General features: G+C 40.7%; 1 protein-coding gene across 12 annotated transcripts in view; it reads right to left on the bottom strand.

Annotated features, from left to right (window-relative positions):
• Positions 1–27,459, bottom strand: part of TIAM1 (TIAM Rac1 associated GEF 1) — a 466,993-nt gene that overhangs the window by 16,291 nt on the left and 423,243 nt on the right. For all 12 annotated transcript variants that reach the window (XM_070785816.1, XM_070785836.1, XM_070785822.1 and 9 more), the window contains 7 exons: positions 26,915–27,094; positions 25,442–25,510; positions 25,037–25,162; positions 19,504–19,612; positions 14,598–14,777; positions 14,383–14,501; positions 9,455–9,563 (listed from right to left, as the gene is read on the bottom strand). In XM_070785816.1, coding sequence (XP_070641917.1) covers positions 9,455–9,563; positions 14,383–14,501; positions 14,598–14,777; positions 19,504–19,612; positions 25,037–25,162; positions 25,442–25,510; positions 26,915–27,094 — 892 coding nt within the window. The remainder of the gene's footprint in view (positions 1–9,454; positions 9,564–14,382; positions 14,502–14,597; positions 14,778–19,503; positions 19,613–25,036; positions 25,163–25,441; positions 25,511–26,914; positions 27,095–27,459) is intronic.

The raw sequence follows: 27,459 nt of genomic DNA, 5'->3' as shown, positions 1-27,459 counted from the left end.
AAAAAGCAGTAAACAGAGAGAACAAGATGGCGGAGGAGTTGGTGGATGCAGAGTTCATCTCTCTCCACAGATACATCAGGAATACACCTTCAGACACAGAAGTGCATGCAGAACACCAGCTGAGAGCCGGCAGGAGTACCTGACCAGTGGAAAAGAATATATGCTGCTGCTAAGTCGCTTCAGTCGTGTCCGACTCTGTGTGACCCCATAGACGGCAGCCCACCAGGCTCCCCCGTCCCTGGGATTCTCCAGGCAAGAACACTGGAGTGGGTTGCCATTTCTTTCTCCAATGCGTGAAAGTAAAAAGTCAAAGTGTAAGTCACTCAGTCGTGTCCGACTCCTAGTGACCCCATGGACTGCAGCCTACCAGGCTCCTCCGCCCATGGGATTTGCCAGGCAGAGTACTGGAGTGGGACCCACGCAAAACTTGGTAGGACGAAGGAACTAGGGGGAAAAACAGGAGTGTTACTAGGACTGGACCTGCCCTTGGCGGGTGGGAGGAACTAAAGCAGGGATCCAATCCCCACATCAAGGCAACTGTCTGAGTCAGACGAGAAACATTTAAGGGGGAGAGTGAAACAGCTGATCTGTGGCAGCCTAAATGGAATGAGAATCAGACAGTCCTTCCACAGCCATGCATACCCCAGACGGGGACGCAGGTCCCTTGGAAGGTGCAGCGGCTGGGAGCTGGAGTTTAGGGATTGTGGAGCAATCCTGCTCTCTGTGGAGCAGGGCAGAGTTGGAAATAAAACCACAATGGAAACCCAGGGGCAGTGTGGCTAAGGTAGAAGACCCAAAACGTTCCCACCAGCTGTACAAGATTCAGATTAAATCCACAGATCAACTAGGCAGACTCTGTGTCTATGGAATATATAAAAGGACATTGAGAGCTCCCACAAAAGAAAACGCACTAGTTCTGATAGCTGCGGACATTGGAGGCAAGAACACAAAGGAATATGATCAGGTTAGAATCTGAGCTGACCCCACAGCAGATCCAGAGATCAGCACAGTGTTGGAGGGCTTCCTGGGGACGTGAGGTGGACTGTGACCCACAGCGAGGGGAAGGACTCTGACAGCAGTGACAAGAAAAACATTTATTATTCTTCTGTTTTGACTTGTTCTGTTGATTCTTTAGGATTTTTTTTCTTTTTTCCCCCCACTCTGTTGTAGCTGTCAATTTTATTGGCACTATGAAACCTAACTAAGCTTTTGAGCTTTTTGTTTTTCTGCCACATTTTTTGTTGTTTTTATAAACTCTGCCTCTACTTTGGGGTTTTGCAGTTCTGTGGAGTTTTCTTTTATTTTCTCTCTCGTTTTTTTTTAATTCTTAATTTTTTAAAGCTATTATTATTTTTTCTACATTTATTCCTTTATTTGCTTTTCCTATTGTGCTTTTCACCTTGCAGTTAATCTTTAATATATATTCAGTTCAGTTCAGTCGCTCATTCATGTCCGACTCTTTGCGACCCCATGAACCACAGCAGGCCAGGCCTCCCTGTCCATCACCAACTCCCGGAGTCTACCCAAACCCATGTCCATCGAGTCAGTGATGCCATCCAACCATCTCATCCTCTGTTGTCCCCTTCTCCTCCTACCCTCAATCTTTCTCAGCATTGGGGTCTTTTCAAATGAGTCAGCTCTTCGCATCAGGTGGCCAAAGGATTGGAGTTTCAGCTTCAACATCAGTCCTTCCAGTGAACACCCAGGACTGATCTCCTTTAGGGTGGACTGGTTGGATCTCCTTGCAGTCCAAGGGATTCTCAAGAGTCTCCTCCAACACCACCGTTCAAAAGCATCAATTCTTCGGCACTCAGCTTTCTTTATAGTCCAACTCTCCTATCCATACATGACCACTGGAAAAACCACAGCCTTGAAGGTCCTAGACAGAGCTTTGTTGGCAAATATCTCTGCTTTTTAATATGCTACTTAGGTTGGTCATAACTTTCCTTCCAAGGAGTAAGCGTCTTTTAATTTCATGGCTGCAATCACCATGTGCATCTGATTTTGGAGCCCAGAAAAATAAAGTCTGACACTGTTTTCACTGTTTCCCCATCTATTTGCCATGAAGTGATGGGACCAGATGCCATGATCTATGCCGTCTAGGTTGGTCATAACTGTCCATTAACCTTCTTTATCTACCTCTATTTAACTTTGCATATCTATTCTTTCTTTTCCTTCTTTCCTTTCCTCTCAACATATTTGTTAGCTTTATTTTCATAGCTTTATTCCCCAGTTGGCACCGTGCTTCAGTTTTTTCCCAGTTTGTGCTCTGGTTAGTTTTGTTCTTCACTGGTACATGTAATTTTTGGTTTCCTTTGTTTGCCAGGTCAATCTATTGTACTTTACTTTTGTTGGACTGTTCTGACTTTGCTCATGGGTGTATATGTATATGTGTATATTCATTATTTTAATTATTATTTGCCTGATTTTGCAGCTACCATTTATTTGGGGTTCATCTTTGGTTTCTCATTTTGGGGTATCTGTTTTACCTCACTTAATGCCATAACAAACCACTTGTGGAATCTTCATTCCTGACCAGAAATCAAGCCCTGAGCCTTTGGAGTGGGAGCACTGACTCCAAGACCCTAGAGTTCGAGAAAACTAACTGTAGGGAGTATCAAATAGTGAGAACTCACTCAAAGGAAACCACCTGAATACAAGATCCAGCATCACCCAACCACCAGTAGCACCCTGTCCAGGACACCTCATCTAAACAACAAATAAAACAAAAATACAAGCCCAGTCTTCAGGAGACAGGATCACCACCTCACTCAGCCTTGCCATCAGAGGAAAAGCAAGCAAACAAGAAAACTCAGCACAAATCTCACCCTACAGGAAGCTTACACAAACCACTGGACCAACCTTAGGAGGGCATAAATCAAAAGGAAGAAAGAATTCAACCTTGAAGCCTGGGAAAAGGAGACCTCAAACACAATAAGTTAAAAAAAAAATGAAAAGGCAGAGAAATACTACATAAATGAAGGAACAAACTAGAAACACAGAAGTCCAAATAAATGAAGAGGAAATAGGCAAGCTACCTGAAAGAGAATTCAGAAAAATGATAGTAAAGATGCTCAAAAACCTTGAAAACAAAATGGAGAAAATATAAGAATCAATTAATGAAGAATTAAAGAATAAACATACTGAGACTAACAACATAATTACTGAAATTAAAAATACTCTAAAAGGAATCTATAGCAGAATATCTGAAGCAGAAGAACGAATCAGTAACCTGGAAGATAAAATGGTGGAAATAACTTCTGAAGAGCAGAATAAAGTAAAAAGAAGGAATAGTCTCAGAGACCTCTGGGACAATATCAAACACACCAACATTCAAATGCAGAATACACCTTCTTCTCAAGTGCACATGGAACATTCTCCAAGATAGATGGCATCTGGGGTCACAAATCAAACTTCAGTAAATTTAAGAAAACTGAATTCGTATCAAGCATCTTTTCTGATCACAATGCTATGAAACTAGTTATCAATTACAAGGGGAAAAAAATGTAAGAAACACAAATACATGGAGATTAAACAACATGTTTCTAAATAACCAATAGATTACTGAAGAAATCAGAAGGGAAATCAAAAAATTTCTAGAAACAAATAACAATGAAAGCATGACAACTCAAAACCTATGAGATGCAGCAAAAGCAGTCCTAAGAGGGAAGTTAATAGCAATACAATCCTACCTCAAGAAATAAGAAAAACATCGAATAGACAATCTAACTTTACACCTAAAACAACTGGAAAAAGAAGAATGAAAAAACCCCAAAATTAGTAAAAAGAAAGAAATCATAATGATCTGAGCAGAAAGAAATGAAAAGAAATGAAAGAAACAATAGTAAAGATTAATAAAACTAAAAGCTGGTTCTTTGAGAAGATAAATAAAATTGACAAACCTTTAGCCAGACTCATCAGGAAAAAGAGAGAGAAGAATCAAATAAACAAAATTAGAAATTAAAAAGGAGAGGTTACAACAGACAATGCAGAAATACAAAGGACCATAAGAGACTATTATGAACAACTATATGGCAAAAAATGGATAATCTAAAGAAATGGACAGATTCTTAGAAAAGTTCAATCTTCCAAGACTGAAACAGAAAGAAATAGAAATTATGAACAACCCAATTACAAGCACTGAAATGGAAGCTGTGATCAAAAATCTGCAGAAAACAAAAGCCCAGGACCAGATGGCTTCACAGGAGAATTCTATTAAAGATTTATAGAAGAGCTAATGCCTATTCTTTTAAAACTCTTTCAAAAAGTTGTAGAGGAAGGAACACTTCCAAACTCATTTTACGAGGCTACCATCACCCTGATACCAAAACCAGCCAAAGACAACACAAAAAAAGAAAACTACAGGCCAATATCACTGATGAACATAGAGCAAAAATCCTCAACACAATGTTAGCAAACAGAATTCAGCAACACATCAAAAAGCTCATACACCATGATCAAGTTGGGTATTCCAGGGATGCAAGGATCCTTCAATATATGCAAATCAATCAGTGTGATACGCCATGTCAACAAATTGAAAGATAAAAACCATATGATAATTTCAATAGATGCAGAAAAAGGCTTTGACAAAATTCAGCACCCATTTATGATTAAAACTCTTCAAAAAATGGGCATAGAAGGAACCTACTTCAACATAGTAAAGCCCATCTATGATAAACCTGCAGCAAACATTTTTCTCAATGGTGAAAAACTGAAAGCATTTGCCCTAAGATCAGGAACAAGACAAGGGTCTCCACTTTCACCACTATCATTCAACATAGTTCTGGAAGTCCGAAGTCCTAGCTACAGCAATCAGAGAAGAAAAAGAAATAAAAGGAATGCAGTTCAGAAAAGAAGAAGTAAAGCACTCACTGTTTGCAGATGACATGATACTGTACAGAGAAAGCCCTAAAGATAGTATCAGAAAATTACTAGAGCTAATTAGTGAATTCAGCAAAGTTTCAGGATACAAAATCAATACACAGAAATCACTTGCATTTCTATATACTAACAATGAAAAACCAGAATGAGAAACTAAGGAATCAATCCCATTTACCATTGCAACAAAAAGAATTAAATATCTAGGAATAAACTTACCTAAGGAGACAAAAGAACTGTACACAGAAAATTATAAGACTCTGATGAAAGAAATCAAAGATGACATAAACAGATGGAGAGATAGTCCAAGTTCCTGGGTAGAAGAATCAATATTGTGAAAATGACTATACTACCAAATGCAATCTATAGGTTCAATGCAATTCCTCTCAAATTACCAATGACATTTTTCACAGAATGAGAACAAAAAACTTTCACAATTCATATGGAACCACAAAAGACCCTGAATAGCCAAAGCAGTCTTGAGAAAGAATGGGGCTGGAGGAATCAACCTTTCTGACTTCAGATTATACTACAAAGCCACAGTCATCAAGACAATATGGCACTGGCACAAAAACAGAAATATAGACCAATGGAACAAGATAGAAAGTCCAGAAATAAACCCATGCACCCATGGGTACCTTATTTTTGACAAAGGAAGCAAGAATATACAATGAGGCAAAGGCAGCTGCTTCAGTAAGTGGTGCTGGGAAAACTGGACAGCTACATGTCAAAGAATGAAATTAGAACACTTCCTAACACCATACACAAAGATAAACTCAAAATGGATTAAAGACCTAAATGTAAGACCAGAAACTATAAAACTCCCAGAGGAGAACATAGGCAAAACACTCTCTGACATACATCACAGCAGGATCCTCTATGACCCACCTCCCAGAATATTGGAAATAAAAGCAAAAATAAACAAATGGGGCCTAATTAACCTTAAAAGCTTCTGCACATAAAAGGAAACTATTAGCAAGGTGAAAAGACAGCCTTCAGAATGGGAGAAAATAATAGCAAATGAAGCAACAAACAACTAATCTCAAAAATATACAAGCAACTCCTACAGCTCAACTCCAGAAAAATAAATGACCCAATCAAAAAATGGGCCAAAGAACTAAATAGACATTTCTCCAAAGAAGACATACAGATGGCTAACAAACACATGAAAAGATGCTCAACCTCACTCATTATCAGAGAAATGCAAATCAAAACTACTATGAGGTACCATTTCACACGAGTCAGAATGGCTGTGATCCAAAAGTCTACAAATAATAAATGCTGGAGAGGGTGTGGAGAAAAGGGAACCCTCTTACACTGTTGGTGGGAATGCAAACTAGTACAGCCACTATGGAGAACAGTGTGGAGATTCCTTAAAAAACTGGAAATAGAACTGCCTTATGATCCAGCAATCCCACTGCTGGGCATACACACTGAGGAAACCAGAAGGGAAAGAGACACGTGTACCCCAATGTTCATCGCAGCACTGTTTATAATAGCCAGGACATGGAAGCAACCTAGATGTCCATCAGCAGATGAATGGATAAGAAAGCTGTGGTACATATACACAATGGAGTATTACTCAGCCATTAAAAAGAAAACATTTGAATCAGTTCTAATGAGGTGGATGAAACTGGAGCCTATTATACAGAGTGAAGTAAGCCAGAAGGAAAAACACCAATACAGTATACTAACGCATATATATGGAATTTAGAAAGATGGTAACAATAACCCTGTGTACGAGACAGCAAAAGAGACACTGATGTATAGAACAGTCTTATGGACTCTATGGGAGAGGGAGAGGGTGGGAAGATTTGGGAGAATGGCATTGAAACATGTAAAATATCATGTATGAAACGAGATGCCAGTCCAGGTTCGATGCATGATACTGGATGCTTGGGGCTAGTGCACTGGGATGACCCAGAGGGATGGTGTGGGGAGGGAGGAGGGTTCAGGATGGGGAATACATGTATACCTGTGGTGGATTCATTTTGATATTTGGCAAAACTAATACAATTATGTGAAGTTTAAAAATAAAATAAAATCAAAAAGCAAAAAATAAATAAATAAATAAATAATGGATTAAAGACCTAAATGGAAGACCAGAAACTATAAGACTCCTAGAGGAAAACATAGGCAGAACATTTGATGAGATAAATCAAAGCAAGATCCTCCATGGCTCACCTTCTAGAGTAACGGAAATAAAAACAAAAGTAAACAAGTGGGACCTGATTAAACTTAAAAGCTTTTGCACAGCAAAGGAAACTACAAGCAAGGTGAAGTGACAACCCTCAGAATGGGAGAAAATAACAACAAATGAAACAACTGACAAAGGATTAATTTCCAAAATATACAAGCAGCTCATACAACTTAATGCTAGAAAAACAAACAACCCAATCAAATAGTGGGCAAAAGACCTAAACAGACATTTCTCCAAAGAAGACATACAAATGGCTAACAAACACATGAAAAGATGCTCAACATCGCTCATTATTAGAGAAATGCAAATCAAAACTACAATGAGATATCACCTCACACCAGTCAGGATGGCCATCATCAAAAAGTCTACAAACAATAAATGCTGGAGAGGGTGTGGAGAAAAAGGAACGCTCTTCCACTGTTGGTGGGAATGTAAACTGATACAGCCATTATGGAAGACGGTATAGAGATTCTTTAAAAAAACTAGGAATAAAACCACCATATGACCCAGCAATCCCACTCCTAGGCATATCCCCTGAGGAAACCAAAACTGAAAAAGACACATGTATCCCATTGTTCACTGCAGCACTATTTACAATAGCTAGAACATGGAAGCAACCTAGATGCCCATCGACAGATGAATGGATGAAGAAGTTGTGGTACATATACACAATGAAATACTACTCAGCCATAAAAAGGAATGCACTTGAGTCAGTTCTGATGAGGTGGATGAACCTAGAACCTATTATGCAGAGTGGAGTCAGAAAGAGAAAGATAAATATCATATTCTAACACATATATACAGAATCTAGAAGAATGGTACGGAAGAACTTATTTACAGGGCAGCAGTGGAGAAACAGACATAGAGAAGGGACTTATGGACGTGGGGAGAGGGGAGGAGAGGGTGAGATGTATGGAAAGCGTAACATGGAAACTTACATTAGCATATGTAAAATAGATAGCCGACGGGAATTTGCTGTATGGCTCAGGAAACTCAAACAGGGGCTCTGTATCAACCTAGGAGGGTCAGGTGGAGAGGGAGATGGGAGGGAGGGTCAAAAGGGAGGGGATATGTGTATACCTATGGCTGATTCATGTTGAGGTTTGACAGAAAACAACAAAATTCTGTAAAACAATTATCCTTTAATTAAAAAATAAATAAATTTTAAAAAACAAAATTAAAAAAAAAACCAGTAAACAGCAAAACTTTCCCGCTTCCATCCAAAGAAAGATAAGAGAAGGAAGGTGAATGGAAATATTAATATTAGATTTCATTTATACTATCACTCGCCTATGAATCTTCTAGGGGCAGGCTAGGAAATGACACAGCCTAAAACAAAAGCAAGAATACTGGCCACTGATCGTGGTTGATCATTTTACACTCAGGAACAACACACACGCTGTACAAGCATTTACACACAACAATGAGCCATATTTCCTGAATTACGCACAGTGGGCTAACTCACAGTTTTTCTCTTTCAAAAAAGCATTTTCCAGTAAAACAACATGAGATTTCTAATTGTGGCAACTACATTCATCAGAACTAGTTTATTGAAAAAATAATCCTTGACTCAGGGAACTCAAACCGGGACTCTGTGACAACCTAAAGAGGTGGAATGTGGGAGGGAGGGGACATATGTATACCTATGGCTGATTCATACCGATGGATGCAATGAACATGAACTTGGGCAAACTTTGGGAGATGGTGATGGACAGGGAGGCCTGGCATGCTGCAGCCCACAGGGGCGCAAAGAGTCGGACACGACTGGGCAACAGTCATGAACAGCAACGTGGCAGAAACCAACACAATATCATAGAGCAATCATCCTTCAATTCAAATTAAATAAAAGAAAATAAACCTTCATAAACATCTTACAATTTGCTAGTATTATCAGTGTGACTGACAAGCACCTTATAACTGATCAAGGCACCCAGTGGCGCCAAAACAGATGAGCTGAGAACCACGCCCTGAACCCTGGCATCACAGACAGCAACACAGAGCCAGGAAGAAAACAAACGATCTCAGACTGGGGGGCTCAGATACAGAGACAGTTTTGATTTGTTGATTTTTCTTTGGTTTGTTATTAACTCATCATTTTCAAATGATATTCGGAGTGGCAGCTTAAAAAACATCTTTTCCTGCCTATGTGACTACACCTGGGTGAGACGCAACCCAGCAGAGGGGCCATGTTGGTCGTACTTAGCTGGGAGGTGTAATTTAGTATTGGTGACATGTTAGTGGCCGCAGCAAGAAGACAGTGCAGATGACTTATGTAAGCATACTTTAATAAACTGTGTCTTGGAAAAGAAATGTTAACTTATTTCAAAAAATAAGCCAGCCTCCCTCTGCCCCTCCAAGCCCTTTGGTGACACGTACCAAACGCTGCCAATTCAGGCTCCTTTTTCCACTTGCCCAGCGAGGCGGGCGGGTTTGGCCAGATGACGGTGGTATGCAACAGCAGGTCTCCCATGCTCAGATCTGCAACCTGAAATCCAGGGCAAAGCTTACTGGGTAATGTCATAAACACTCAAGATATTCATGACATTTTAAAACTCGACAGGCTGGTGTCAATATGACTTCATGAAAAATGCCTCTAAATAATGTCTTCCATCTGGTCATCTTTTCCCCCTTTATTCTGCGTTTGCGTATCAGAATTCCAAAAATATGGCGGCCAAAAGATACAAATAGAGCTTCTGAAATTCACATGCAGTAAAGCTATCAAAGGGCTTCCCTAGTGGCTCAACAGTAAAGAATCCGCCCACACAATGCAGGAGGCTCAGTTTGATCCCTGGGTTGGGAAGATCCCCTGGAGAACAGAATGGCAACCCACTCCAGTATTCTTGCCTGGGAAATCCCATGGACAGAGGAGCCTGGCAGATACAGTCCATGAGGTCACAAGCGTTGAATGCGACTTAGCAGCTCAACAACAAAAGACCTGTCAAAACTGATGAATAAAATCACAGAGGTTTGGTGTTCAAATTGATAGTTACCCAAGGGGAACCAACGGTCATCCATGACAAAGATCCAGGAAGCTACAGACACTGCCACCTCTGAATTTAAGTCCCTTTGGAGCAAGGGTCTTCTGGGAAGCAGTGCAATCTTTACTTCATTTCTTCTTCTTCTGACTCATTTTAACAAAGATTTCATTTCACTTTAGAGGAGGAAAAAGAAGCCAACTGAGGTGCTGGGAGATTGTTCTTTAAGCTTGTACAATGTGAGCTCTGGGGTCCTTAAAAACCACAAGGTCTGCTCTTGCAGCATCAAAGGTCAAATGCTAAGCCATCTCAGATGAACAAGGTCCTCTTCTCCTTATGGAAGCATGATAATCCTCAGATTCCACCAGTGTCCATGCCTGACAATTGTCACATGTGTCTTTTTCACTGGAGCTGTTGACCACTTCCACGTCTATCAAAATCCCACCCTCCCACACACTCAGCAACCTAGTCACAGATGCAAGGATCATCTGGTCCCTCCACGTGGCTCCCTGTGCTAACACGTCAGAGGACGAGGCTTTGCAACAACCAGAGTCCATGGTCCATCCCACTGGGCAACCCCATCAATTGTGGGGAGGGTCTTCTTCCAATATGCCTCCCTGGAGCCCTCGCCCACCAGTCTCTCACTTTTACTGTTTCCATAGAAAGCAAGCCTGAGTCTTTCTCCCTCAAAGCAGCAGTGTGCATATTTGAAAACTTGATGTTGAATTTCTCAAGGCCAGATGGCTCTGGTTTATTTTGCTGCTTTTGATCTGACCGAGTTTCTAGATATGCCAGCCACCAAGCAGCCCTCCACCGAGTATGGTGCCATTTACTCACCACTCTGGGCTGCAATGCTGGAAGTGGGGCTCCGGCACTGGACAACACAGCAGTACCATTGCCACTATAATGATCAAGATCATTATGGCAGTAATAATCACTCTAATTACTAGTGAGCTATATTATTAGTCATATGGTCAGTGGTTAAAAACAGTAAGCTATTACATTACTTTGTTCATATTCAGTAACTAGTCAACCACACCCCCAGGGCAGTATCCACCAAGGGAACACTACTGCTTTCTCTAAGTATCGCTATAGACTTATCACTGATCTTGGCGCAGAACACACCATTTCCCCAGGACCATTCTCCCTAGGGTTTTACTTTTGTGGATTCAAGATCACTCCATCCTTTCCAGTTTGAAGACCATTCTTTTCAGTGGAGAAAAAAAAGACATCAAGTGGATTTGAGTCATTTTCTTTGGGTCATCAAATGTCTTTGGTTATGATACTTCTGGCCCCGGGTAGTGGTCTTTTTCTTTCTTATTCTTCCTATAGTGCTAAGACATAATCTTCTGTTGCTCTCTTTGCATCTTCTTCAAGCTTTCATTTTTGTGATCTTCAGACATCCTACTACTGATACAGGACTTTCCTACCCTGTCATACTGGTATGTGGTCAAAGGTCCCTCTTTCCATCTTTTGTACATTTTTACCCTAACAAAATCTCTGCTCACAAGAGATTGCTTTGCATAGCACTACATCTCTTTGTTCCTTGCTGGAAAGATTTCTTACTTGGTTGACAGAATTTCAGTTTGGAGGTTGGGCAGTTCCACCAAAGCCATATGCCCTTTTATAGTCTGACTTGTGAATCATATTCAGCTTTTTGTCTAAAGTCTTTACAATCTGCTATCCATATTACCTTCTAGACTTTGGCATAATAGTCCTTTGCTCTCAAGATCATTAAAATTCAGAAATCAATTTGGAATATAATGAAATGCACTGAAATTGTTCATTTCCATGACTCAATAAAATTCACTTGTCAAAATGAAATAAACTAAAATACAGGATAGAAGCCTTATAATTCTGAAGTATTATTCATAGTTGTCAAATGAAGCCTAGAGAAGTACTTGACAATAGGAATTAAGCGAGTCATTGTTCAATCACACAGTAAAATATTACACAATCATTTCAATGATCCTTTTGAATCATTTAAAGTAATGTGAAAATTAAATAATTCTTTGTTCAACATAAAAAAAAAACTCAAGGTACAAAATAATTTCCAAAATATTCAAGTATATGGAATTATATTCAAGTACATAATAAACATATTTTTTTAAAAATAAATACCCAAACATCAAGAGGTAAGTTTTGTCTTCTGAGATTGTAGGTAGTTTTAATTCTTGCCTTTTTCTGTAGCTTGCTCTTTTCTTTAAGAAACACAGTGCATTTTTCTTACTATAAAATTTTACAAGAAAATGAAAACAAAATCCAGAGAGGCATGTCTGTCTTTTCCACATTCTGATAGATTAAATTGTCTGCCTGCTAGACAGAGAATATTCACATACTCTTCCTGAAATACCATGGTGAATAAAAATTGTGTTTCAGTGGAAAACAGCCTTTTTTTAAAGGCTTTCAGTGAGCAGCCTTTACAGCACACCCTCTTGAGCTATCAGAGTCCAACTCCGTATCTACGTGTCTTTGAACTTCTTTGTAAGGTGCAGGTAACAGATAAATGTGTACATTCTCTCCAGCCTGGTAGTGACTTTAATTGATGCCTCCCGCTGTGGAAAAACCAATTTGTCTGCATTTACAAATCATCTCGCCATGTCTTCACTTCGTACATACACCTGCTATTTTGACTGTCAGGTTCCCTCACATCATCTAAGTAAAATACACTTCTTCATATTTGTTCGCTTTACATCTCTATGAGATGTCATGATTTTACCTTTTTCTGAAAATTATCTTTTTACAGTCCAAAATTTCTTTTGTTTCACCAAGGACATAAACGGGAACCCGTTAGACAATAACCCTTTACATCTCCAAAGATAAGGCTGTTTTCTTTTCCAGACTAAACAACCAGGTCTTATCCCCACCACCCCTCTGCCTTTCCCTCCTTCCAGTCACAGCAAGAGTTTCTCGTCATAGTTCCCTGCTAGCTTGTGTCCTTTTTTGAGGCAGAAAGGAAAATGAGGACAACATTCCAATCAAACCAGGAAGCACAGCGGCACTGGTGAATATCATTCCGTAGCATATCCGTCTGATCCATCTCAGTACTATCTGCACTTATTCACATAAGCTCTCCTCAGTGACTCAGACACAACTTAGAGTTCATTTTACATTTTTCTCAAGCGTATTTGTTCCTGTGACTCTTTATTCTAAGTACAGTTTCAGGCAGACTTTAAAAAAAAAAAGATTCAGAGTCATTTGAAACTTTCACTCATTCAATAAATATTCACTGAGCGCCTGCTACATGTTAATTACTAGTCTAGTCTCTGGAGATACGGCCATGACCTTTAACAGTGTTTAGAGAAACAGTCCAAGTCATGGTCATGGAAATTCACTCTCACACTTGAGAGAGAACAAAATCAGAGGTCTGGAGGGTGAAGCAGAAGAATCAGGGTATGTTTCCTAAACTAAGAAATAATTCAACTGAGAAAGAAAATTCACAGTGTAGCCTTGGGTAAAAGACAGAAGTTCTACCAACGTGGGAATGTACACTGGTATAGCCACTATGGAAAACAATTTGGAGGTTCCTTAAAAACCTAAAAATAGAATTGCCATATGGTTCAGCAAGTCCACTCCAGGCACATACCTGGAGAAAACTCTAATTTGAAAAGATATACGCACCCCAATGTTCATAGTAGCACTGTTTACAAAAATCAAGACATGGAAGCAACCTAAGTGTCTACTGACAGATGAATGGGTAACAAGATGTGTATACATATATATACACATATATACACTCATATAATATATATAATATTCCAGTGTATTATTACTTAGTCATAACAAAGAATGAAATAGTGCAATTTGCAGCGAAATGAATGGACCTGAGATTTTCATACTAATTGAAGTAAATCAGAGAAAGACAAATATCATATGATATCACTTGTATGTAGAATCTAAAGTATGGTACAAATAAACTTATCTATGAAAGAAAAAAAGACTCAGAGACATAGAAAACAAACATAGTTATCAAAGGGGAAAGGGGAAGGATAAATTAGGAGTCTGAAACTAACAGATAGATACTACTATATATGAAATACATAAATGATAAGGTCTTACTGTATAGCACAGGGCAATATATTCAATATCTTGTAATAAACTATAATGGAAAAGAATCTGTAAAAGAATATATATATGCAAACTGAATCACTTTGCTGTACATCAGAAACTAACACAATACTGTAAATAAACTATGCTTCAATTAAAAAAAAAATGCCACCAACAAAAATACTATCGTTGTTACTATTTTACTTATAAATAACACCTTAAAAAGAAACGAACCAACCCAGCTCTACGGACAAGCATGCTGGGCAGAAGAGGGGTCCTTACCTCTTTTTTCTCACCGGTCTGTTCAGCGATCAGCTGGTCAAACACAGCCCCAAATTCCTCATGGATTTTCTGCATTTCATTGATATGACTTGCAACCTTGTTCATAGTCTTGATGGCCACTGGAGGAGAACAGGTCATGAAAGCAATGAAAAGGCCATTTAAAGGCTCTGGGAGAGACGGGAACAAGAGACAGTTCTCAGGGGCTCTCGGCTCACCATCCAGGTGGTAGTGTTCCTCACTCTCCGCGTCCGTCAGAGCAAAAAGCTCCTTCAGCAGAAGCGGATACTTAAGGATCCTCTGGATGGGCTTGATGAGGTAGGACTCCAGGGTGGACGAATGCTGCTGCTTTGGGTTCTGGGCGTCCAGGAACGCCTTGAAAGCTGCGTCCGTCTTGGCTGGAAGAGTTTAAATACAGACTGAGTGGAACACCCACAGAACTCCCTTCTCACAGCTTCACTCACTAATTCCAAGGTGCCTTTTCACAGGATTGAGAGTACAGTGAGTGGTCAGAGAAGGCCTGCCCATCAGATTTCTTTGTTTATTTAGGAGGCGTGAGCAGAGCTCCAATGAGTTAGCAGCGGTCTCCAACCTTTTTGGGCACCAGGCACTGATTTTGAGGAAGACCACTTTTCCTGAGATTGGGGAGGAGGGGACGGTTTGGAGATGATTTGAGCACATTACACTTATTGTTTACTTTGTTTCTATTATGATTACATCAGTTCCACCTCAGATAACCTGGCATTAGATCCCGGAGGCTGATGACCCCTGAGCTCTGGGATAACAGAGTCGGTAAGTCCTACGCATGGAGGTTTTCAAGGGTTGCTGTTGAATGTCTTCTTAATCTGATATTTTGACATCAAAGGCCTTACAGACCTGGGAGAGCCTGTCCTAGAGCGAGTCAGTCCCTAAAGGTAGCCCAGGAATCACCTGGAAGCATGCTTTTCACACACAAACCAAACAATCCAGAGCCCCTGCCTCCATCTCTCTTCTATGAGGCTTTTACAGCTCTAGGCCGATATTGCCCTAAGCATCCCAGAGCCAGGTCCCAGAGAATTCAGGACAGCCCTCCCACCCCAGAGCCTGCTGAGATTATTCAAATTAGCCAATCCTAAACCCGCTTGCCCTGCTTCACCCATTCCTTCCTGCAGACGCCACAACAGAGCGTCTTGCCTGTGTCTTCCCTTCACTCATTCTGCCTCCAGGTGGACCCTGGTGTGTCCTCTCATGGCCCTGCACTGTGTGATCCTCTCCCCTCCTCTTGGGAACCATGAATAACACATGGTCTTTCTTTCAAATAAAAACAATTATTTATTTGGCTGTGCTGGGATCTTTGGTTGCAGCATGCGAACTCTTAGCTGTGGCATGTGGGATCTAGACCCCTGACCGGGGATTGAACCTGGCTCCCTGCATTGGAAGCGCAGTGTCTTAGCCACTGGACCACTAGGGAAGTCCCACAAACTTTTGATGGTAATTGTCTCCTGATCTGTTGGCCTCGCCATCTCTGAATTATACAAAAGCCTGCATCTTCCAACACTGCTTACCCCAGTTTTTCTAATCTTTCAAGCATTTCATTGCTGATAGAACCTCTTTTGAGAAGAGGAAGGAAAAAAAAGCAGCAGCACTACCTTGCAGCTGGGTAAGTGGAACAGTGCTGGTCTCCTGCAGGGAATGCCTTTTAAGATCTGTTCTGTGCTAATGCAGTGCTACCAGCTATCAGGATTTATCTCAGAGGGAAATACACAACTGACCTAAGGTAACACGGGCAGCAATTTTCTCACGGGCTGGGCTTTTATCTGTGTCCCAGCTAGGCTGAAAATCAGCCCTGGGGAGTTGTGGGCCCCCAGACAATCAGAAAGGTATCTGCCAGTGAACAGTCAGGAAGACATGACATGTTTTTCCAAAGAAATGGTGGAAAGAGAGGCTGAACTGAGGGCAAAAATGGGAAGAAGAATGGACAATATATTAAAATGACTAACTGTAGGCATATACTTTTTCAAGCTTCTGATAAAATATATTTCCATCTCCAAAAATTAGGAATGTGAGCTAAGCACAAAAGATAGGGCTTCCCTGGTGGTCCAATGGTTAAGAATCCACCCTGCAATGCAAGGGACATGGGTTCAGTCCCTGGTCAAGGAAGATCCCACATGCTAAGGGGCAATTAACCCCATGGCCACAACTTCTGAGCCCACGCACGGCAACTACTGAAGCCCTCTCACCTAGAGCCTGTGTTCTGCAACTCACGAAGCCACTGCAATGAGAAGTCTGCTCACGACAATGAGAGAAAGCCCTCACACAGCAAGGAAGACCCAGCACAGCCAAAGGAAAAACAGGAACAGAAGAGACTGTAAAAGGACATCATGAAATCACAGAATGAGTCTTCTCACTCTCTTTATTCAATTAAGAAAAACAGCAGTCATGGGGAAAGGCCTTGTCAAGACTACCATCTTCTCAGCCATTTTAAGGCCCATCAAGAGGAATCAGATTCCATGGATCCAGCCACCAAATCCATGAAGAGAAAGGAGACTGGGAATGCAGTGGTTGCAAAGCAGCCCAGGCAGGTACTTCCTGTTCTCAAAGAGTTCTCTTCATCCTATCTGCACATTGGGCCATCAGAAAAATGTGGGTCATACCTAACGGTTTAAGGGATGATTTTGAAAGACTCTAATATTTTTCAGGTGCAAAATGTAATGATTTTGAATTTTTGAAAATCTACAGGGGCAGAATTTAATCAAGTGAGTAAAAATAACACAAACTGCTTTAAGGACTGTGATGAGTATATAATTTTACCAGAGAGCAAAGTGCTCTGAAAACTCTCATAATACAGCATTCAATTAGAGTTTAAAAAGAAATACATACACGGAACTATATGACCAGTGCAGCTTATATAAAACCAAAAAGCAGGACAATTTCCTTGTCATATAGCTGGACAAGGATATTCCCAGGTATCCTTTAAGTTTTTATGCTGAAGTAGAACTCTTTTTGCCTGGACTGGAACGATCATTAAGTATGTCATTAAGTATGTCATTATCTGGGGCAGGATTTTTTGCTATCCAGAGACCTGTGTTGTATTCATCTTTATCATAATAAATTTTGAATTAAGTCAAGCTAGTTCTCTTTGGCAGCAAACACAAATGTAAGTAAATTACTTACATATTCAGCAGTTGTTTGCATGGCAGCCACATGGTAAGGTGTAAAAGGAAGAGCAGACTGATTTCCAGAGATCCTTTGAAATTGAACTTTCTATAGATTCTACTGTTTACCAAGGCCATATTTCTCTAATCCCTTAACCTATCAAAGTCACATGCAGAACTATGGAAGAGAAACAGCTTTTTAGTGACACTCAGAACACCCATTATCTTCTTAGAACACTTAGGAACGGGAGCTTGCCAATATAGAACTTCTACTCTTCTCTGTGCAAAACGGAATTACAGCTGGACTTTTGTAAATAATTGAAGCAATTTTAGTAGTGATGGTGGTGACTATTATCACACACCTGGGAACAGAAATCGGTGAGGGAAAGATGAAATGACACAAAAAGGTGTATGAAGTGTGGTAGGTTATTATGAAGTTAATGAAAATACAAATAAAGTAGGGAATTTTTAAATCCCCTATGTTTTTGCATAATTGCAAAATGACTTATCAATTCTGGCTCTGAAGAGCTGAGTCAAAACTTTTATGATAAGAAAATTGACAACACTATTAATTCAAGATATTAATGCATTTAATTTCTCAGTACAGTCAGCGCTCCATATCTAAGGATTCTATATCCACAGGTTTTGCATTGTGGATTCAACCAACGATGAAGAGGAAACAGTTGGGAGAAAAATTCCAGAAAGTTCCAAAAGGCAAAACTTCAATTTGCTGCATATCGACAACTATTTATTACATGGCAGTTATACTGTATTAGGCTTTCCTGGTGGCTCAGATGGTAAAGAATCCCCCCACCATGTTGGAAACCTGGGTTTGATCCCTGGGTTGCAAAGATCCCCTAGAGGAGGGCATGGCAACCCACTTCAGTATTCTTGCCTGGAGAATCACCATGAACAGACGAGGCTGACAGGCAACAGTCCACGGGGTTGCAAAGAGTCGGACACAACTGAGCAACTAAGCACAGCACACATATACTATATTAGGGCTTCCCAGGTAGCACTAGTGGTAAAGAACCCACTTGCCAATGTGGGTGGAGAAGGAAATGGCAACCCACTCCAGTATTCTTGCCTGGAGAATGCCGTGGACAGAGGAGCCTGGTGGGCTGCTGTCCATAGGGTCGCACAGAGTCGGACATGACTGAAGTGACTTAGCATGCATGCATGCGTTGGAGAAGGAAATGGCAACCCACTCCAGTATTCTTGCCTAGAGAATCCCAGGGACAGAGGAGCCTGGTGGGCTGCCGTCTATGGGGTCGCACAGAGTCGGACACGACTGAAGCGACTTAGCAGCAGCAGCAGCCAGTGCGGGAGACATAAGTTCGATCCCTGGGGTGGGAAGATTCCCTGGAGGAGGACGTGGCAACCACTCCAGTATTCTTGCCTGGAGAATCCCAGGGACAGAGGAGCCTGGCGGACTACAGTCCATGGGGTCACAAAGAGTCGGACATGACTGCAGTGACTTGGCATGCATGCATACTGTATTAGGTATTTCAAGTAACCTAGCGATGTTTGGTGGTGCTAGTGATAAAGAGACTTGGGGGTTCGATCCCTGAGTTAGGAAGATCCCCTAGAGTAGGAAATGGCTACCCACTCCAGTATTCTTGCCTGAAAACATCCCTGGACAAAGGAGCCTGGCGGGCTACAGTTCAGGGGTTTACAAAAGATTTGGACACGACTGAACAACTAAGCACACACACATGGGAAAATATGCATAGGTTACGTGCAAACAGAACGCATTTTATATAAGAGACTTGAGCATCCCGGAAATTTGGTGTCCATGGGGGACCCTAAAACGAATACCCCACAGACACCGAGAGACAAATGTACTCTCACTCGTAGCTTGCTGGAATATCTATCTGGCACAACAATGACTCTTAGATTTCTGTCCAAAAGCCCCCGACCACGGTCAGCCACACAAATGTGAACTGACAATTAACATGCCCACCTGCTGCCCGGGCCTCCTAGGCCTTACCTTTCACCAGGACCTTGGGGACCTTCGTGTGGCTGGCGCAGAAGGCACTGTAGAGCTTGAAGCGGTCAGCGTAATACAGAAAGGATCCCCCCAGAGAGAACAGCACTTTCTGGACACAGTGAGAAACAGTGCAGTTAGTTTGCAGTCCTCCTCACCCAGGAACATCAGCAGGATGCAGCCGGGAGCTCACACCTGCCCGAGTCTCCCCACAGATCGGCACCACTCACACCTGTCACCGCCTGTCTTTGCTCACTGACGGCCTATTGGGAGGTCTATGGGCTCACCTATTTGTGTAATAGACGCTGTATTTGGCTATCTCAGTAATTATAGCCAGTGTCACCGGTTTTGCTGGCTTGTGTCTTTCAATGACCTAGCTGGGATATCTGACTGTTAATGAGAAAGTAGATATGGCATTTTGGAAAAGACAGAAAACTCCTGAATTCCCTCATTAGATTCTGTTGGGATGTAGAAGTGACAAACCAAATAAAGGCAAAAATGCATAAATCCCCCAAAATAGAAAACCCCTTTCCCTGATCACTAATTCCACCCTCTCTAACACCATACTCTTTTCTAGCAGCAGTAGATAAGAACAGAAGAAACAGACTCACCCATGGGAATTAGGTAACATCTCCCAGCCCATAGCCTCTGCCTGAACTGGATCAAAATTGGGTAGAGGCCTTCCCTATCAGGGCTTCCCTGACAGCTCAGTTGGTAAAGAATCTGCTTGCAATGCAGGAGACCCCAGTTCGATTCCTGAGTCAGGAAGATCCACTAGAGAAGGGACAGGCTACCCATTCCAGCATTGTTGGGCTTCCCCTGTGGCTCAGCTGAGAAAGAATCCGCCTGCAACGCGGGAGACCTGGGTTTGATCTCTGGTCCAGAGGATCCCCTAGAGAAGGGAAAGGCTACCCACTCTGGCCTGGAGAATTCCTGGACTATATACTCCATGGGGTCGCAAAGAGTCGGACATGAGTGAGTGACTTTCACGTTCTTCCCTATTAGGAATTTAATATAGCTCAGCTGGGATACTTTTTATCCTATACATTTTCTATAAATATATGAAACAGGCCTCAGAAAAATATCTTCTTTAGGTTTCACACTGATCTAGTCTAGTTCAGAAAGAGGTATGGCTTATTTAGCTTTAGAATTTTAAAGTTGGATTCCAAGCCAAAAAAAAAAAAAATAAGACTTTGGATTCAAGTGATAAATTGGGTTCCACAAAATGCAATTTATTTTAATTAACAACGTAGAAAATTCTGATAGTCTAATTAAAAGAAAACAAAGGTTTATTAATAACCATACATAATTGGTCATTAGAGGCCTAAATTCATTTCCTACATGTTCTACTTTTCCTTCTTTACTTTTTCAGCTACACGCCTCCCCACATCTCATCCCCCTGACCCTGTATAGACAGTCATCCTTTTAACCATATCCAATAATTAAATGAGACAAATTGTGTAAGAAAAAGCTCTAAATGTAACCCCTCACTTTAGCCACATGAAGTCATTCATTTGTTTAACTTAATATAAATTCACTAGACATTTACCATATAGGAAACACAGATAGAACATTAACATGTTCATTTATTTTTCCAGCCTTAAAAAATCATCTCGGAGCACAAACTGTGCACAAAGATGGCGGGTGTGCACACAAAGACTGCATTTACCCTGTGTTTCTATTCAGTAGGACCTCACAAGCCTCTCACTGGCTGACAGACACTGCAAATCCCCAAGAGGAAATTTTATCAAAACTTATTTGATCTCAGAACCAATTTTTTTTTTTTTTTTTTTGCTAATCCTGTTGTAGGGCTTGTGTTCTATGCAACACAATTTGCACTTTTTAACAAGCTTTTTAATTTTGGGCAAATATATAACCAGGATTTAAACAAAACAGCAATCACAGAAACCATGAGCAACAGGCTTAGGGATGAACACAGACTGAGGAACCAACTCAGCAGTGCCAGAGAGCAGCCCCGGGGCTGAGAGTACTCAGTGAGCATCAACTGTCACGTCTTACAGACAGAGGGGAGACTGTCAGATTATGCAGGAAATCGGTGAGGTGAAGGTCGGAGCAGAGGGTTCCACTTAAATGATATTCACAACCGTGACTGCTCTAGAGTGAGGTTGCTCAAGGATCATGCGCTAATCCCTCCCTAGAGTAACACCTCTGCTTGTAGCACCATGATGTTTGTATCACAGTTCTGATAACTAAACAGTCCCAAAGTGATCAACAGAATCTAAACACAAAGAACTGATGCCACAGTAAAAGCACGCTAAATGAAGATCATGAACGTTAGGTATTTTAGATGAAAACCAAGCATTTTCAGGTCTGTATGCATTTTTATCATGTTGTTCTAACACTGTCCTATTAATTTACCAATGAGCCAAGCTGTATTTCAAATGGACAGTATCACGAATCACCCTGAGACGAGAAAAAAATGAAGCAACCCAAGCAATTCCACACACACACAAAAAAACTATATTTACTAGTTAAAGGGGTATTATGTCTGTAATTTATTCAAATCTTTCAGGAGAAAAAATTACACCTTTTGTACACACAGACACACACAACACAACACACACACACACACACACATTAGATAGCCAGAGAAAGGATAAAGCAAACGTGGTCAAATGTTAACATTTGGAAAATGTGGAGAAGGATAGCTTAGAATTCTTTGTGCTATTCTTGTCACCTTTCTGGAAGTCTGAAATTATATCCAAATAAAATTAGAGAACTATATATAAATATAGACCCATAAGCTTATGTATATGAAAGTGTGTGTGCATTCTAAGTGACTCCTGTTGCAGAGAGGGACTGTAAAGAGATGACACACACACAAATATATCGAAGGATAGTCTTCATCTCATCCTACAAACCTATCAGGTGTACTAACATGACACAGCTAGATCTCCGCACCTGTTAGAAGATGGCCACAGGGTACGGGGGCCACGCCTGTGCAGGCAACTGAGCCCAAGTCAACACAAGTGCAAAAGTTACTCAACGCAAAAAGATCAAAAGATAGTCACTTCAAAACCCAGTGCTAGAAAAATTAAATATTCACATACAAAAAATTGACTTTGAGTCACCCATCACACCAGATAAGAGACTAATATATAAGTCTCCACATCACAAAACTTCTAGGAGAAAACTTTATGACCCTGCTTTAGGCAGAGTTCATAGATAAGATACCAAAAGAATGACCCAGAAAAGAAAAAATTTGAAAAAGTGGATTTCATTAAAAAACAAAAATTTCTGGGGACATCCCTGGAGATCAAGTGGTTAAGAATCCAGGCTTCTACTGCAGGGGGTGTAGATCTGATCCCTGATTAGGGAACCAAGAGCCTGCATGACATGTGGTGTAGCCAAAAAAAAAATTTTTTTAAATAAAACTTCTGTGCGGAGGAATAAATTAGGAACTTGAGATGAACATATATACACTACTACACATAAAATAATAGCCAACAAGGACCTACTACATAGCACAGGGAACTATACTCAATGTTTGGTAATAACCTATAAAGGAAAAGAATCTGAAAATGATTATATGTCCATATATAAACTAAATCTGGAGAAGGAAATGACAACCCACTCCAGTATCCTTGCCTGGAGAATTCCATGGACAGAGGAGCCTGGCAGGTTGCAGTCCATAGGGTCCTAAAGAGTCAGACACGACTGAGCGATTTTCACTTATAAACTAAGCCACTTTGTTATATACCTGAAACTAACATACCGTAAATCAACTATACTCAATTTAAAAAGAGAAATCAACTTAAAAAAAAAAAATCTGCTCTTTGAGAGATACTGTATGACAAAAGAAAATATTTACAAATCATATATATGGTAATAGACTTCTAGACTTCTACACAAAATTTTCAAAGAACTCTCAAGACTTAATAATAAGATAACAATCCAATATAATTAATGGGTGAATGATCTGAACAGACATTTCACCAAAGAGGCTATAATGAAAGCAAATTAGCACATAGAAAGATATGCATCATCATATCATTAGAGAAATTAAAATAAAGCCATAATGAAGGGCCACCACATATTTGCTAAACTGGCTACGTTTAAAAAGAGTGACCTGACCCTGCTGAAAGAAAGAGGAGGAACTGCTGGTGGAACTGCACACTGGCACAATCATTCTGGAAAACAGTTCCGCAGTTTCTTAAAAAGTTAAACATACACTTTCCATACGATCCAACCATTCCATTCCGAAGTATTTATCCATGAGAAATAAAAGCATATATTCATGGCTCAGCTGGTAAAGAATCTGCCTGCAATGCGGGAGTCCTGGGTTTGATCCCTGGGTTGGGAAGATCCCCTGGAGAAGGGAAAGGCTGCCCACTCCAGTATTCTGGCCTGGAGAATTCCATGGATCTCTTAATTTCATGGATCTCTTAATACATTCATACTAAAACTTGCACACAAATGTTCACAGCAACTTTACTTGTAATTACCAAAAGCTGGAAACAACCCAAATGCCCAAGAAAGGACAAAGGATCACAAAGTATATCAATAGTACTGATACATCCACACAATGCAATTACTACTCAGCAATCAAAAAGTATGAATTGTGGGTATATGAAACAACATGGGTGGAACTCAATATAATTATCCAGTAAAAGATGCCACATAAAAAAATGTCTGGGCTGTATGATTTCATTTATATAAAATTCCAGAATGCAAACTCGTCTATGGTAACAGAAAGCAGACACAGTTGCCTGTGGCTGAGAGGCCAGAAGAAAAAGAAGAGAGGAATCACAAAAGAACAGGAAAAACAACTGGGGGAGATAATTATGCCCATTATCCTGATGGAGGTGACGGCTTCAGAGGTGTACACATATGTCAGATTTCATCACAGTGTACATTTTAAATATAAGCAGTGTGTTTTAAGTCAATTATATCTCCATTAACCTTTTTAAATGTCCATGAGGGTGACACATAAGCCAAAACCATTGTGCATTAATCAATGAGCTTCGTTGGTTGGAAACACAATGCAGGAAATCTCTGCAAGGGGAAGCCAAGCAAGGAGGAGGAAGTCTGCTGTAAGCACCCTCACCGAGTGCTCCAGTCATAAATCCTCATTAAGGCTACGGGGACACTGTGTGCTGGAAGACCATCTTCCTCGATAACGATAAGCATTTCTATTAACCAGTTCCCCAGAACAAGACAAATTAATTTGTTTATTGGAAAACCAAGACTGCTAGTCGAATTTTGCTAACAGTGTCGAAGGCCCCCACATAAATAGAACAAAAGGTAGGTGCATCTTCCTAAATAGAAGTCAGCAGATACTCCAGTTAAATGGAAATCAATGGCACTGGTTCTACCTTAGCCAGATCAGCAAGCACAGTCCATTCCCCTCTCTGACTCCCTTTAGGAACTGACCCCACTGGATATCCAATGAAGACCCAACACCACAGCAACAATTCCTCCTGCAATGTATTTTCAGGAGATTCAACTGGACCTACAGGATACCTCACTCCTGACATTAGGAGGCAGCTTGACACTATTTGAGGATGAGACTTACCTTAAATTGATCAACTTTCTCAAGCTTTTCCAAATCAGGTACCAATCTCACTCCATCTTCCAGAGTTTTAAGGAATTCTACTTGAAACTCTACCATTTCGGTTAAATTTCCAAAGAGCACATCAAGCTGGAAAATGCAAAAGAATTTCATCAACTGCCTATTTCATTAGTGTGTGGACCCTTCATTTGTTTCTGATTTAAAAGTTTTTCTACCCATATGGTAATGCTCCCACCATCAGAAGGTGAGCCAACTCTTTCCTCTTGGAGTGCATGCCAAGAGCTCACCAGGCAATAACTTGACCTATTTATTACAATTAAATGAATTCAAAATGCTCAGTATTGTGTGAGGTCCTCATTTCTTCCCCATCACCAGGTCAAGTTTAAGTTCAGACGATAGCCACCATACCTCATCCTGAGTGAGAAAAGTTTCTTTTTGAAGAGGTTTTAGGTATCTCTCCATGAGACAGTTTAAGTCCTAAGGGTTGAAAGAATAACAGATTAGCACATCTGAAAGTATATAAAGAATCTAAAAGGAAAAAAAAATTATGTCCCAAAGGCTAACATTTCAGTCTTTAGGTCACTGAGGTTCACTGAAGCAGAAGTGAGCCAACCTCTTCTCAACATATTTCAGGCTTTGTAGCCATATGGTCTCTGTCACAACTATTTAATTCTGCTGCTGCAGCAGGAAAGCAGTATAAGTGATACTGGGTTGGCCAAAAAAAATGGTCATGAGATGTTCCAGAAAAACCCAAATGAACTTTTTGGCCAACCCAATACAGAAATGAATGTGTGTGGCTGTGTTTCAATAAAACTTTATTTTATTGAAATAGCAGGCAGAGAGCCAGATTTGGCCCAAGGGCCATACTTGCTGACCTCTGACTTAAAGACTAAGATAAAGCATTAAAAATAGATCACACAGTTGTAACATAGACTTAACATAACTAAATTATACAGAGGCATATGTATATGATCATACAATGATCATAGTTAGGTTAATTATATCATTATAGGAATATATTGCAGATTATATAGTGTTGAAATAACTTTCGAAGCCCCAGATGGAGCCTCTCTTGCCTGGGGTGTCATGTCAGTAAACCAAAATTTAAATGATTTTTATGTTCCTGCCAATACACCACTTGACCAGAAGTGTAGTATATATCTAGTCAACCAATATCCAAACGCCAAGCCAATTCTGGGTCTTCTCACCCCAACCAAGGTTGACTTTGTGGCCCTAGCCAATTAGATATTTTCTACTTTTCTCTTCCTTGTTCTTGATTCTTTGTTATAAAAGCTTCTTGCCTTCTGCCCCATCTTGCAACTCTACAAAAGAAGACTGTCCAATTCATGAATAAAGTTTGTTTGTATTACTTACAAGTTGTCTTCTTTAATCATTTTTAAACAACCATTGCATATATTATAAATTATATAGGAACACAAGATCTAGTTCTGAGAATATAACTAAATGTCAGAACAAATTATAACACAAAACAGACCTGATACCCTTCAGCCTCGACTCAAAGTAGATTGTGAAGATACCACTACTTAAATTTGTCAAAACTGAATTCAATTTTAGTATGCACTCAACAGTCTATTTAGAAAGGTTAGAAGATTCACTTAATATTCACCATCATCTCCTTTCGGAGTCAATCAATCAGCTATTTCCATCAATGAATTGCTGTAAGAATAGGCATGCCTCCCTAAAACACAGAAGGAAACTGTAACATTCAGAATCAAGGCCAAGTTCCATAGGAGAGACAAGACACCCTTCATGACCGTGATCTGGCTTTGTCATCAGCGGACATCCGTGTATAAACACCCAGCATGCATCCTTCAGAGTGACGACAGGACGCGCGCAGGAGGGAGAGAGGAGAAGACGCACCTTCACGTAGGTGCGCTCTGTCTCCAGGAGCTCGCAGATGACCTTGCGCAGCTTATCGGCGTCCGTGAGCTGTCTCATGGCAGCCAGCTGAGGCCCAGTGGAGTCCTGGGGGGACGGGCTCGGGTCAGAGGGCTTCATCTCGTGCAGACTGCGGCAGAACGCGGCCACCTGTTCCGTGCTCTTCAGAGCACAGTTGGAAAGGCAAGACAGACGAAGTCATTCCTCACCGAAGAGACTTGCCTGACACCTGTCCTTCTGACGACGTTCAGCCTGGTTAACGAACTGCCACTCATGAATCACAGCGCCCATTTCCCCAGATTGCTCCACACATCTGAGCACTCACTGAATGCTCCAAACAACCATAATAACAACTCCTGGCATAGAATGAGTGATCACTGCCTATTAGGCACTGGTTTGATGCATTTAATCTGTTCATGTGATAAGTAAGGGCTGTGATCATACCTACTTAACAGTTGAGACAAGGGAAGTCCAGAGCAGTTAAGTAACTCATCCAAGAATGCACAGCTCAGACCTGAACCAGGCAG

The sequence above is a fragment of the Bos indicus genome, chromosome 1 (genome assembly GCF_029378745.1).
Source record: "Bos indicus isolate NIAB-ARS_2022 breed Sahiwal x Tharparkar chromosome 1, NIAB-ARS_B.indTharparkar_mat_pri_1.0, whole genome shotgun sequence".
NCBI lineage: Eukaryota > Metazoa > Chordata > Mammalia > Artiodactyla > Bovidae > Bos > Bos indicus.
The sequence above is the reverse complement of the archived record's forward strand: the minus strand, read 5'-3'. Positions and strand labels throughout refer to the sequence as shown.